The sequence below is a fragment of the Miscanthus floridulus genome, chromosome 3 (genome assembly GCF_019320115.1).
Source record: "Miscanthus floridulus cultivar M001 chromosome 3, ASM1932011v1, whole genome shotgun sequence".
NCBI lineage: Eukaryota > Viridiplantae > Streptophyta > Magnoliopsida > Poales > Poaceae > Miscanthus > Miscanthus floridulus.
The window spans coordinates 118,291,396-118,304,198 of record NC_089582.1 but is presented as its reverse complement, the minus strand read 5'-3'; the positions used below and the strand labels follow the sequence as shown (position 1 = coordinate 118,304,198).

General features: G+C 46.7%; 2 protein-coding genes across 2 annotated transcripts; one reads left to right on the top strand and one right to left on the bottom strand.

Moving 5' to 3' along the window:
- The first annotated feature begins 3,110 nt into the window (after positions 1-3,110).
- On the top strand, positions 3,111-7,128 carry LOC136546649 (GTPase LSG1-2-like). Its single transcript, XM_066538614.1, has 7 exons — positions 3,111-3,495; positions 3,623-3,712; positions 3,810-3,896; positions 4,213-4,306; positions 4,835-4,891; positions 5,509-5,588; positions 5,674-7,128. Exons 1-7 carry the CDS (start codon positions 3,248-3,250, stop codon positions 6,797-6,799), a joined length of 1,782 nt encoding a protein of 593 aa, XP_066394711.1. The 5' UTR covers positions 3,111-3,247; the 3' UTR covers positions 6,800-7,128.
- A 3,277-nt stretch (positions 7,129-10,405) lies between these two features.
- LOC136544274 (uncharacterized) lies at positions 10,406-11,497 on the bottom strand. The gene has a single exon (XM_066536492.1). It carries the CDS (start codon positions 11,495-11,497, stop codon positions 10,406-10,408), a length of 1,092 nt encoding a protein of 363 aa, XP_066392589.1.
- Between the last annotated feature and the right edge of the window lie 1,306 nt (positions 11,498-12,803).

Sequence of the window (12,803 nt, the reverse complement as noted above, 5' to 3'; positions counted from 1 at the left end):
AATCGGCCAAATACATTCTCGAATTCAGTTGGTTATGTTGCGGGTGAAAAAGAATTCAAAGATAGGACATGTATTGAATTGACCAAGGGGAAAATCAAGAACAAGTGGGATAAATTGAAGGAAGATTTCAAGGCATGGAAAAAGTTTAAGATGAGGCAAACAGGAACCGGTTGGAACCATAATAATGACACTATTGATATGGACGATGTATGGTGGAAGAAAGCTAGAGCTGTAAGTGTTATATGTAGGAATGTTACCTTATTTGTTAATTAGTTGTTGTTATTATTTGTACTAATATATGTTGCTCTCTTGCATATTTTTAGAACATTCCAGGCTATGGGAAGTTGACGACTTGTTATCAAGGTATCGTTAATGTTGGTGCTAACCATTGGTTCCCTTGTGGTGCCAATGTTGCAATGGCTGCAGCACCTACACTTGGTAGTGCGACACAAGAATCAACACAAGATGAAGGTGCGGCACAAGCTGAGGAAGGTGCGGCACAAGATGTGGCAGAAGGTGAGGAGGTTACCCCTTCCCCTGGTAGTGGCAAGAGAGCGGCAAGGCCTATCTAGGATACAGGCAAGAAGGCTAAGACAGTGAATGTAGTTCTCATTCAAGAAGCAGACACTAGTATGGCTAGTTTAGCAAATGCATATGCTGCCAAGACTGGGATGGGTGACTGAGACCCTAAACACTCCAGGGGAATGCCACACAATGCTTTGGATGAACAAGGATATCTTTTTGGATCTTCATGATGTGTTGGTTGAGAGGTATGGTTTGCATGACACTAGTGTACTATACCATGCAATGGAAGTGGATGCGCAAATCTTCCCACATCATCCACAAGGTACAAATATTACAAACATTTTGCATGCTCAATTTCATACTTCACATTCTTATGCTATTTTTTTTATATGTGCAGGCAAGTACTATGTTGTGGACGCAAGCTATCCTAATCGTCCAGGTTACCTAGCTCCATACAAGGGTGAAAGGTATCATTTACCTGAGTGGCATCGAGGTATGGAACCAAATACTCTAAAAGAGAAGTTCAACTGGATTCATTCATCTATTCGTAATGTTATTGATCGTTCATTTGGAGTATCAAAGATGAAGTGGCAAATTCTATATAAGATGCCTCCCTATTCCATGCTCACACAAAAGAAGGTTGTAGCTGCTACCATGGTTCTTCACAATTTCATACGTAAGCATGCTAGTAAGGATGTGGACTTTGCTAATTTCGATCGAGATACGAACTATGTGCCGACTATCTCAAAAAGGTACAACAAATATGATGTGTCTCAACATGCCTATGATGGATCCACTTTGGAATCAAGCTTTGTGACTATGGACTCATTTTGTGATACTTTGGCTATGTTGACGGTAGTTAACAACCATTATAAGCCATCAATTAAACATGTATAAGGGCATAAATGTAATCACCAATGAAGGTTTAGGGGTTTAAACTAATGAATTCCATGAGCTTTGGTGATTTCATGACTGCAGGAGGATTTATCCAGAAAACATCTCTCGGGACCACTGGCATACACTACAAACAAACAAACCAACATCAACAAGTGATTCAACCCGCGAAACCTACAAAAGACGACTCAAGACGGAGCCTAAGCCTCGCCACTAGAAGGAGGAGCCCACCTAGCACCATAGTGGGCCGGCTGGTCCACTAGGGAGGCCGCCCGGCCCATGGGGGTGGCCCATCACCCTCCGCCACCGTGTACTTCTTTCTACGATCTACACCATTGATTCTAAGGCGGTTTTAGGTTGGTTCATCCAACGGTGGTCGAGAGAGTTGACGCGGATCGATGATGTGGCAATTCCTTGCCTCATACAGTCATACTCTACCTCTGGCCTATATATAGCAGCCCCTACCCCTCTCCCTTATTAGATCCTAAAACCCTAATTCATATTCTCCTCATGAGGATTAGAGCCAGCTATCAAGAGAAGATTAGTCCTCCATAGGATCTAGTCTTTAGAAATAGAGAGATGGAGAGTGAAGGAAGAGTTTCGAGGAGATGCCGGCCTGTCGGTGCTCTCTCTACGGCTTGTACCTTGGCGGAAGTCAACCTTGCGTATGAGATTTCTCTAGTAATCAGCTTCTAATTCAAGTAAGCATCGTGTTTATATTGTTCATCAGGTTTATAACTCTTTGAGTGCTTTAATCTATAGGACGCTCTAGGTTAAAGTAGTAATTGTAGGTGTAAGCGTGGTGCTTAGACCGGGTTACTTGTGGATGTACCCCATATTTTGGATCGATGGTAGCTCGCGAGGGTGACTCTTATAGACTCGTTGAATCCTCTGTATCCCACCTCTCGTTTGTAGGCCTAGCAGGATCTAGTTACTATAGAAAACATACTATGTCTGTGTTTCTCTTAGTAATATCCTCAATTGAACAATATAAGACATAGCTTATCGAGATTAGAACTAGAAGACCTTAGCGATCTCCTCTACACTCCCGACTTTCTTAAGTCTTATTGCTACTCCAGGTTAAGTTGGACCGTAGTTAACCTCACACGTTTCCCTATGGATACGATACTTAGAATACTTCCGGGTAAAAGCTACAGCGGTATCCGTGCGCTTACGGATTTATCTGTGTGCGTTAAATATATTAACAGTCTATATCCGTCGCATTAGCTTGGAATTAATGTAATCATATTTTCAAACTATGGACTTGTATCTTAGACTATTTGGTTGGACATGATTATCTTATAATATGTTGGTATTTTAATTTAATTCACATGCTTGTTTTGCCGTTGGACGCATCATTGAAGTACACTCATGTCTATCAAGGGCAAACTGAGCAATCCACATTGATAAAACACCATTCTAAAACTGAAAGTATCCTTCTAGCCAAACATCCCTACAGACAACTCCAATTTCACTCAAAGCCTGCCTGAAGTTCTGGAGTGGAGCTGAGTTAAGCCATGCCACGCAGCCGCATAGACTCCTGATTTTGAAGTGCTTGGGAAATGAGTCAGTCTCTCACTCTCTCCTCGTCACCGCACACGACTCCAACAGGTGGGTCCCACACGTCAGAGGCCCATTCGGTGGAGAAAACGTAGTGGAAGGCCCCCACCCTTCCGCCGCGTCGTCTCCTTCGTCCTCCCTCCGCCCCGCCGCAAAAACCCTAGCCGCAACTTCCTCCGCCTCCACGGTTCTCAGCCGCGACCTATCTCTCCTCTATCTCCAAGGCGAAGACTAGGTGGTTTCGTTACCGGCCACGGGCTCGAAGGCGATGGCGGGCGGCGGGAAGAAGGAGAAGGGCGAGGGACTCGGGCGCGCGCTGATCCGGCAGCGGAACAAGGCGGCGGCGGCCGCCAAGGAACGGGGCGAGGCGCTCGCTTTCGGCCGCCGCCGCGCGATGCCGCTCGAGTCCGTCATCGACGTCAGCGACATCGACGCCGTGCTCCAGCGGGCCGCGGAGGCCGACCAGCTCGCCGAGGGCGCGTCCGTCTCCTCCGACTCCGACCTCGTTATCGACCTGTGAGCCCTCGCCTCCTCCCCTTTTCCTTCATGGGGATAATGAAATCCCGCTTCTTGTTTTGCTGGTGCTGCGGAATTAGCGTGTTCTCTTGTTGTGGATTCTTACGGATTGGATTGGTTGCGCCAGGGATGCGACGGGGGAGACGGAAGAGGAGAGGCGGCGGCTTCGCAAGGAGCAGGAGGCCCTGCACGCCAGCAGCCTCAGGGTCCCCAGACGGTGAGCATTTCTGACCGTTGATGGTGTTACTGTTTGTTCTTGATTTTAGGATTGTTCCTTTTCTGATTATTATATGAATCCTGTGTGTGTCATTCAGACCGCCATGGCATAGTCAGATGACCGTGGAGGAGCTTGATGCGAATGAGCGGCGGGCCTTCCTGGTATGGCGCAGGAATCTTGCGAGGTTGGTTCAGAAGTACATGTTTGGGCGCTAAGCTATAACTACTGAATTCTTTATAATTGGCAATCAAATAAAACAAGTGAGCTTATGAGCTTTATGATGCACCTCTACTTGATATTATCGGTATCGGCTATGCTACTGGTTTATTTTTAGAACACATTCCTGTCACAGATTACCTTCTGGATAGTCAAAGATGAGACTTGCATTCTTAGACTGAACAGTATGTGTTGGTTGTAAAATTTGACACGGGGTGCTTAATGCGTTTTTTTGTATACCAATGCTTTGAGTATGTAAGTCTGATGAGCAATCTCCTATGCAGATTGGAAGAGAATGATAAGCTTGTCCTGACTCCCTTTGAGAAGAATATTGACATCTGGAGACAACTCTGGAGAGTGCTTGAACGCAGTGATTTGGTAAGTTACACTCCACTGAATTGTTAGTGTCAGCGTTGTGGCTTTGGTTGCTTGCCTTACAAATCTTTCTCTGAGTGTGTGCTTATACCGGACCGTTTGTTAAACTAGTCTAGGAAAGTAACATACACTGATCTGGGGTCACTTGCAAACTTTATAGGGTGTTTGGTTTGGTGAATGACTCCATTCTAGATAAGGTGGTGCATCATGAGCCCATTCCTTCAATTTGGTGGAATGACCCCATTTCTCGTACTAGTACTAATTATTAGCTTATGAGGAATGAGGTGATGATGGATCAATCCATTCCACTCCACAAACCAAACAAAAAAAGGTGATGCATTAAAAGATGGACTAACTCATTCCTCAAACCAAACACCCTATTAGTATAGCTGTTGGTGCTTACATATCATTTTCATGGAAATATGCTACTCTGCTTGCTCAATCACGTTTGTGCAATTCTGATCGAAGAGTAACATGTCGTGATATAGTTTCTTATGCAAATAAATGACCGTTTTCTTTTCTTCTGTGAAGTTGGTTATGGTGGTTGATGCTCGGGATCCTTTATTCTACCGGTGCCCTGATCTTGAGGTACTACTTTTCTTGATTTTGATATAAATTGTTTAGCTTTATTAAATGGTATATAACTCGTAATAGGCCAAACAAATGATGATGGCTTGCCAGACACTTCTTAAAACTCCTTCGATGTTGCAGAACTGCACAGAATCAGTAAAATTGTTACATAAACATGAGTCATTCAGAGTTATGTTTTAGCGCTTTCCTTGTCCATTTTATAACCAATAAATGTACAAATGGAAACTGTTTTTCCTGTATTTCTGGCAGAAGCAAGCCATATTTGTTTTTGTATCATGAAAAAACAATTGGAACTGAGATTTCCTGGATATCGCCACATTGAAATATTATTTTCTGCCAGATTGCAATGAAGCCATGTTTCCCAGAAACTATATTCCTTTCAAAGCAAGCATGTATTGATCTCACTTTTCTTTGTTCCGCATTAGGATAAACTTGCTATGACTTCTATTTTCTAGAAGTGTAAATTATGTTTTTTTCTGGAATCTTTGTTCTTTCTTGGGAGTTTGCTTTCACGTCAATCTTTTTATGTTGCACACTGTTTTTTTTGTTGGTGAGCATAGTACCTTGTTTTTTACTTGTATAAGTTCTGACATGGCTTTCTGTGTGTGTACTAGGTACATGCAAAGGAAATTGATGAACACAAGAGAACGATGCTCCTTGTTAACAAGGCTGATCTGTTGCCATTAAATATCAGGTCTGCGTATTGTTCATATGACTTGATTGATTGTGTACTACCTTTATTGCCTTAGGAGTGACATCATTACATTTGTTCAATGCAGGAAGAGATGGGCTGATTATTTTAAGGCACATGATATTCTCTCTGTGTTCTGGTCGGCTAAGGCTGCCACTGCCACATTAGAAGGCAAAAAGTTAAGTGGATACTCTGAAGAAGAATCTGCTTCACTTGATTTGGATACCAAGATATATGGCAGAGATGAACTGTTGATGAAGCTGCAAGCTGAGGCAGAATCTATTGTAGCTCAGAGAAGGACCTCGACTACTGTAGATGATCAGGAAGCCAGTTCTTCAGATTCTGTTTCTTCAGTGGCTAAGCATGTAGTTGTTGGATTTGTTGGCTATCCAAATGTTGGAAAGAGTTCAACAATAAATGCTTTGGTTGGGGAGAAGAGGACTGGTGTTACTCACACACCTGGCAAGACAAAACATTTCCAGACACTGATAATCTCTGAAGAGCTTACTCTGTGTGATTGCCCTGGTCTGGTCTTCCCATCCTTTTCAAGCTCAAGGCATGAGATGGTGGCATGTGGTGTCTTGCCGATTGATAGGATGGCAAAGCACCGGGAAGCTATTCAAGTGGTCGCAGATCGTGTCCCAAGGGATATCTTTGAGCAGATTTACAAAATCACCTTGCCGAAGCCAAAGCCATATGAACCTCAGTCTCGGCCGCCAACTGCTGCTGAGCTGTTGCGAGCCTACTGTGCATCTCGTGGGCATGTCAGCCATGCCGGTCTGCCGGATGAGACCAGGGCTGCTCGACAGATACTGAAGGATTACATTGATGGTAAAATCCCACACTTTGAACTCCCTCCTGGCGTAACAGACTCTGAGGTGGATCTTGAACAAATCATCGGATCAGAAGGTCCAACTACTTCAGCAGCGAATGAATCAGATGCTGATGAAGAGGGTGAGGATGGAGTGGATCCTGCTGAACCAGACATGAGAGATGTCCTGGATGACCTCGAATCTTTTGACTTGGGCAATGGAGGGTCCAAAACTACTGCAAAGAAGAAAGAGGCATCCCACAAGCATCACAAGAAGCCCCAGCGGAAGAAGGATCGGTCCTGGAGGGTTGGCAATGATGGTGGCGATGGAACAGCAGTTGTAAGGGTGTATCAAAAACCCGCTGTTAATTTGTCCGCAGTCAGCGCAAGCGGCAGGGCCTGATGCCTCAACTTAATGCTTGTACAACCACGGCACACATGGGCAAGGGCATGGGATCTCTTACTGTAACAATGGCTGAAGCTACTTCGATGGAAGGGAGAAAGTAGTGCTAAGCATGAGAGTTTGCAAAACCTTAGAAACAGCGCTGGTAGTCGTTGCCAGAACCTGTGTTGCCCTTGCGTCCTTACCATATATATGCCTTGAGTTGTAGCGTGGTAGATACACACTACATCAGGTGGCATGTGCTGTTTTATTTGTTTCCATGTCTTACATAGTTGCAAATATACCTTTATATGTGAAAAAAAATATATTCAGATGATTGATACTGCTAACTTGCAATGTCTGGATTTTTTTACTGCCCTTTTATTTTGTATCGATCACGTTCTCATTATGCTAGATTTTGTTATTGCTCATCGAGCGCTATGTAAGAAGGTCTAGAAATGCCAGAATGAGCATATAACTGCAGGAAGCTCAGTAACAAGCAGTCACCATTTACTGAGATGTGTATGTGTACACGGTACACCCATACATTCGCTAACATCGTAATTGTAGCAGCCAACTACAGAAAGCTTATTCAGCTACCGCTAGCATTGTAGCAGCCAACTACAGAAAGCTTATTCAGCTACCGCTAGCATTGTAGCAGCCAACTACAGAAAGCTTATTCAGCTACCACTAGACTACATGAAGCTCAGAGCTAGCATTGCATTGTACGGAGAGAAATACGGGTACGCCTGAGGCTCCAAGCTACAGAAAGCTTATTCAGCTACCGCTAGACTACAGAAAGCTTCAGAGCTAGCGTAGTGAGAGAAATACGAGGCTCAGTACCAGGTGAGAGCCTGTAGCTTAGAAAACGGCAAGGCATCTTCGCTTGGCTTATAAGCCGTACTTTTTCAACCAACGAACAGTATTTTTCTCTCACAACAAATCAGCTAACAGTACTTTCAGTCATTGCTTATCGGCTAAGCGAACAGGACACTCATCGTCGGCTGAATGTCGCGCTGAATTGCCGCGGACAGTTCGCCTCGAGGGTATGCGAGGTGAATCACCTCCATTACCTGTGGATCCGCTCCCCCCTCCAACTCCTGAAGATGATAGTAGAACAAGTGAACTCGATAGTTCTTCTTCACCGATGTGGCGAAGTACCACGGCGGGTACTGCGGCAGGTGCGCGTAGCTCTCCGGCACATCACTGCCTCGTGCGGGTGAAGTAGTGGTACAATCCTCAGGGCCGCCAGCCGCTTGCAGGATTCGTTGTGGCAGTCCCTTACGAAATCACGTAAGCAGAAGTTGCACTCGTTGTGGCAGTCCCTTACGAAATCACGTAAGCAGAAGTTGCACACGGGCTTGTTGCAGCACTCCAGGAGGAACACCGCCTTCTTCACGAAGCAGACCTCGCAGTAGTCGTCGGTGGCAGCCCGCTGCTGCTCTCTATCAGACCCTCCCCTCGCCGCCCACCCTCCTGCATCGGTTACTTAGCCATCACATATAGGAACTAAATAAGAGTGGGAGATGGTGCGGGCAAACGAAGCAAGCAACTTACCAGCCGCTGCTAGAATAGCTGCCGTCACCATCGATAGGATCAGGAGCATTCGTCCGGGCGAGGAGGAGGACGAGGTGGAGGTGGGGGTCGTCGCCGTTCTGAGAGAGACTGTAGCCGATCGGACTCGCTGGGCCTCGGCGTCGACTGTCGTGGTTGTCGCGCCCCCCACCGTCGCGCTGCCTGGGGACACGGAGGCGGAGTGGACACACCGAATGCTCTCGGACGACGCAGAGTTGGGGAGAACCGACGCTGGTGTCGCCGAGGACCACACCGGAGCGGCGCCTAGGGCGGTGGCGCGAAGTGGTGAGGAGGAGGCGCAGGAGGTGGGGGAGAACCTAGTGACGACGGGCGTCGAAGTGGAGGCGGAGGCGTCAGTGGATAGCTTGGTGAGGCGCGACGAAGAGGAGGCGTAGGCGGTGAGGGAGGTCCTGGCGACAACGGGAGGCGAACGGGAGGCGGAGGCGTCGGTGCAGAGGCTGGTGATGACGGGCCGCGAGGAGGAGGCGCAGGCGGTGGGCAGTGGCGGAGCTTGGAGCCAAATACAGGGGGGGGGCATTTGTCAAATCCAGACCATATAGACTAACTGACCAACATGTAGAAATAAGCTTTAGTTCTAGAGTCTTTTACCTGTGTGCCATTATGAAAGTTGGGTCTAACCTCTACGCCACTAAAAAGTTCGAGCATACCTGTATGCCCAAGTCGAACTTGGTTTTACCCTCTGTGCCATTCCGTCCCTAGTTTGTTTGGTTTTGGCCGTTTGAGAGCTCTTACATGCGGGTCCGGGTAGGGAAAATGTCTGAAATGTCCTTCTCTCATGACTCTACCCTCTTGCTTCTCTCTATGCCATGTGGGACCAAACTGTCAGAAAACACATCTCCTCTATCTGTCCTTCACCTCCGCCCTCGCTGCTCTGTGTGCCACCACCGCGTGTGCCAGGACGCACCACTTGGGCCGCCGCAACCGCGTCCAGCGCGTGTGAGCGCGCCGCCTGGGCCGCCACCACCGCTCGCGGGCATGCAGGCGCAACCACGGCCGCGGGAAGGTACCTGGCGCGGACCGCCGCTACGGCCTCGACGCGATGACAGCGCCATGAAGCCCCGCTCCTGCCGGCCCTGCGAGGAGCGCCGCCGCCGGCGCCACCGGCTCCGCCCCCAGCCAAAGCGCCCGCGCGGCCTGCTCTGCCCCCGGTACCGGCGCATGCGCGGTCTACTCCGCCCTCGGTACCAGCGCGGACGCGGCCTGCTCTGCCCACGGTCTCGGCGAACGCGGCGCCGACTTGGAGTGCCAGAACGCCCACTCGGCCGATGTGGAGGAGATGCGGCCAACTCCTCCCATGGCGCGCCGCCGCGGACACCCACCGTGCCGGCGGACTCCTGAGCAACCCGCGGCGAGCTCCTCCCTGGCCACCGCGGGCGCGCGCGGGGCTCCGTCCCGTCCACCGCGGCACGCACGAGGGCTCCGCCCCAGCCACCGCCGGCCGCTGCGGCGGCGCACGGATGAGCTCCGCTCCGGCGACCGCGACTGCGCGTGGACGAGATCCCCCGGCCATGGCGCTCGACTTGTCTCCGGGGGCACGCAGGCGCAGGCGAAGTCGAGCGAGGAGTAGGAGGGGGAGACGGCGAGGAGGCTGGGGCGGAGGTGGCCGCGCGCGCGGTGGAGGTGGAAGAAAAGCGGCGCCATTCCCCGTCGGAGAGGAGGTGAGAGGAAAGGAATGAACGTGGGCCCACATGTCATTGGCATTCAGGTCTAAGGGCATTCAGGTCTTTTCTCCACGCAGTTAACCACCGTTAGCACCAAAACTGGATGGAATGGCACAGAGGGTAAAACCAAGTTCGACTTGGGCATACAGGTATGCTCGAACTTTTTAGTGGTGTGGAAGTTAGACCCAACTTTCATAATGGCACACAGGTAAAAGACTCTTAGTTCTATACTACTATAATTAGGTCACAATTAACAAAACACAGGTAACCATAGTCTATTGTCCATAGGATACCCATTACAGTATCCAGTCAGTATCATATTAGTATATATATATACCAAAAGACAAGTAACCCATAGAACTAGCACTCGTTAAAAGTCCACTTTTCTTTTCTTCAAATTCCGGAAATCAGTAATTATATCTTCATAGCTGTAGTCTCTTGCGATCTCGCCTTCTATGTGTACTACCAAGTTATTGGCAAGAAATTCGTCTTCCATCTTGTTTCGTAGTCTTGTCTTAGTGATCTTCAAGATAGAAAAAACACGCTTAGCACTAGCTGTTGAAACTGGAAGAGTAAGCAGCAACCGAAGCAATCTATCGATCATGTTAGAAGTCCTATGGCGTCCTGTGGCAACAAGGCATCGACATAGCTCAGCTATGGTTGCAATATTTTTTAGCTTTTCACTGTTGGAAGCATCAACAACAAAATGCTTCAACTGATACTCTAATCTAAGCTTCTCTTGTTGGTTGAAATCTGTTGGGTAGTACTTCTCAACCACTTTGCATATCTCACTAGCACTGAAAGATGGAAATCCGTTTTTTGGTATTAATGTAGTGCTAATGGACAAAAGGTCCATCACCTTCTCATTGAACTTCAGGTTCAATTCAGCTAGCTGAGTATCGATTGTTGCCCGAAATATCTCCACTCGAAAATAGCGGTCATTGGTAAAATGATCTGGTTGACGACGAGCACGACCACCACGCATAATGTATGTTGCTTCCATATCTGGAATGTCAATTTCATGACCCAAACAGAACTCAACAACGCCAGAAATAAAATTTTCCCATCCAACATCTAATCTCATTTCGTCAAGTAGAACTTTTGTGGATTGCACAAGTCGAATAGCATTCACTATGTCTTGTGTTTTCTTTTGTAAAGCCTGACCTAGTTGTTCTGTGATCTCCATTATTTCTCTCATCATCAGTAGGACAAATACAAACTCGAAAGATGTCAAGTAGTTGAAAGCAGTATCACCATCGGCATGGTTTGCACCAGCTGATGAGTCGAAAGCTAAATTTTGTAGAACTGAACTCATAGGATTGAACAAATCCATAAGGCTAGCAATAGAACCTAAGTGTGAACCCCACCTTGTATCTCCTGGACGTTTCAGAGAGCAGATTTGATTTGCTCCTTGTCCTGTCTCAAGCTCATCAATAGCTAGCAAGCGTGCAAGTTCATCCATTTGGGCGTCATGGAGCTCATCGTGACGCTTAGATGACGAGTCAACAGTGTTTACAATAAAAACCAATTTCTAGAAAAATTGGGTAACAGGAGCCACATCCTTTGATGCAGCAACAAGAGCAAGTTGTAGACGATGGGCATAGCAGTGAACATAATATGCATAAGGGCATTCTTTGAGAAAAAGTGCTTGAACCCATTTAACTCTCCCTTCATGTTGCTAGCGCCATCATAACCTTGACCTCGAAGGTTCTGCACATCAAAGGCATAGCTGGACAACAGATAAGATAATTCTTTCTTCAATGTTAGTGCTTTGGTGTTCTTCACATGTATCAAGTCAAAGAACCGTTCTTGTACAATGCCATCATTATCCACAAATCTGAAAACAATTGTCATTTTCTCTCTTTTTGCAACATCACATGTTTCATATACAAGAATAGAGAACTTTGCATCCCCGATTTCCTCACGTATATGCTTCCTGACTTTCATTGCAAAAATACTCAAGATTTCCTTTTGGATATCAGGTGATGTGTACTTTGCAAATTGTGGAGCATTCTCTAACAACACTTGCAATTTCAGGATTAAATTCAGCAAGAAGTTTTAATATTTCAACAAAGTTCCCTCTATTTTTTGACTGAGGTGTCTCATCATGGCCTCTAAAAGAACAAGATTGAAATGTTAACCACCTGACAGCTGCAATTGATGCTCTCAGCCGTAGACGATTTCTTTCTTTCTCTTGCTTGCTTGCCACCTCAGTAATATTATCAACATGATTTGGTTGATTCAACAGGTTATGACATTCGGTGACTGCATTGTTGTGTGTTGAGCAAGGATCAGATCCTATGTGAACCAAGAATCCACAATTTTTGCCATTATTAACTTTCTTGTAGCTGTCAAAGCCTTGTGCTGTGAAGACATCAAAGCCACTTCTTTTCTTTATATTTTTGCTGGACACAAAGCAAAAAAGACAATATGCACGACCATTGCTCTCTGAGTACTCCAGCCAAGATGGAAAATCACTAAACCAATTGTACTAGAAATGGCGCTTATGGCCATGCGGTCCAAAACCCTTGTATTTTTTAAGTTTAGGTTGCATTGGACCTAACTTCAAATATGCCCGTCGAACTTCATCTTGCTGGTTACTTGGATACTCCCAAATTTGTCGGCGTAATGCTGGATCTCGCTGCAGGAATTCAATTCCCCGAAATACAATAGGTTCACCTTCATCTACTTGGTCTTCATATTGCCTTGGTTCTAATTCAACTAAGTTTGCAGGAATCAGTGGTTCCTCAACAATAGGTTCGTCTCTT

Bases quoted from the DNA above. Each gene is read 5' to 3' on its own strand.
- LOC136546649 (XM_066538614.1), top strand. From the start codon at position 3,248: ATGGCGGGCGGCGGGAAGAAGGAGAAGGGCGAGGGACTCGGGCGCGCG. The intron at 3,713-3,809 runs GTGAGCATTTCT...TGTGTCATTCAG, and splicing joins AGCCTCAGGGTCCCCAGACG to ACCGCCATGGCATAGTCAGA. The intron at 4,892-5,508 runs GTACTACTTTTC...TGTGTGTACTAG, and splicing joins ACCGGTGCCCTGATCTTGAG to GTACATGCAAAGGAAATTGA.
- LOC136544274 (XM_066536492.1), bottom strand. From the start codon at position 11,497: ATGGATGAACTTGCACGCTTGCTAGCTATTGATGAGCTTGAGACAGGA.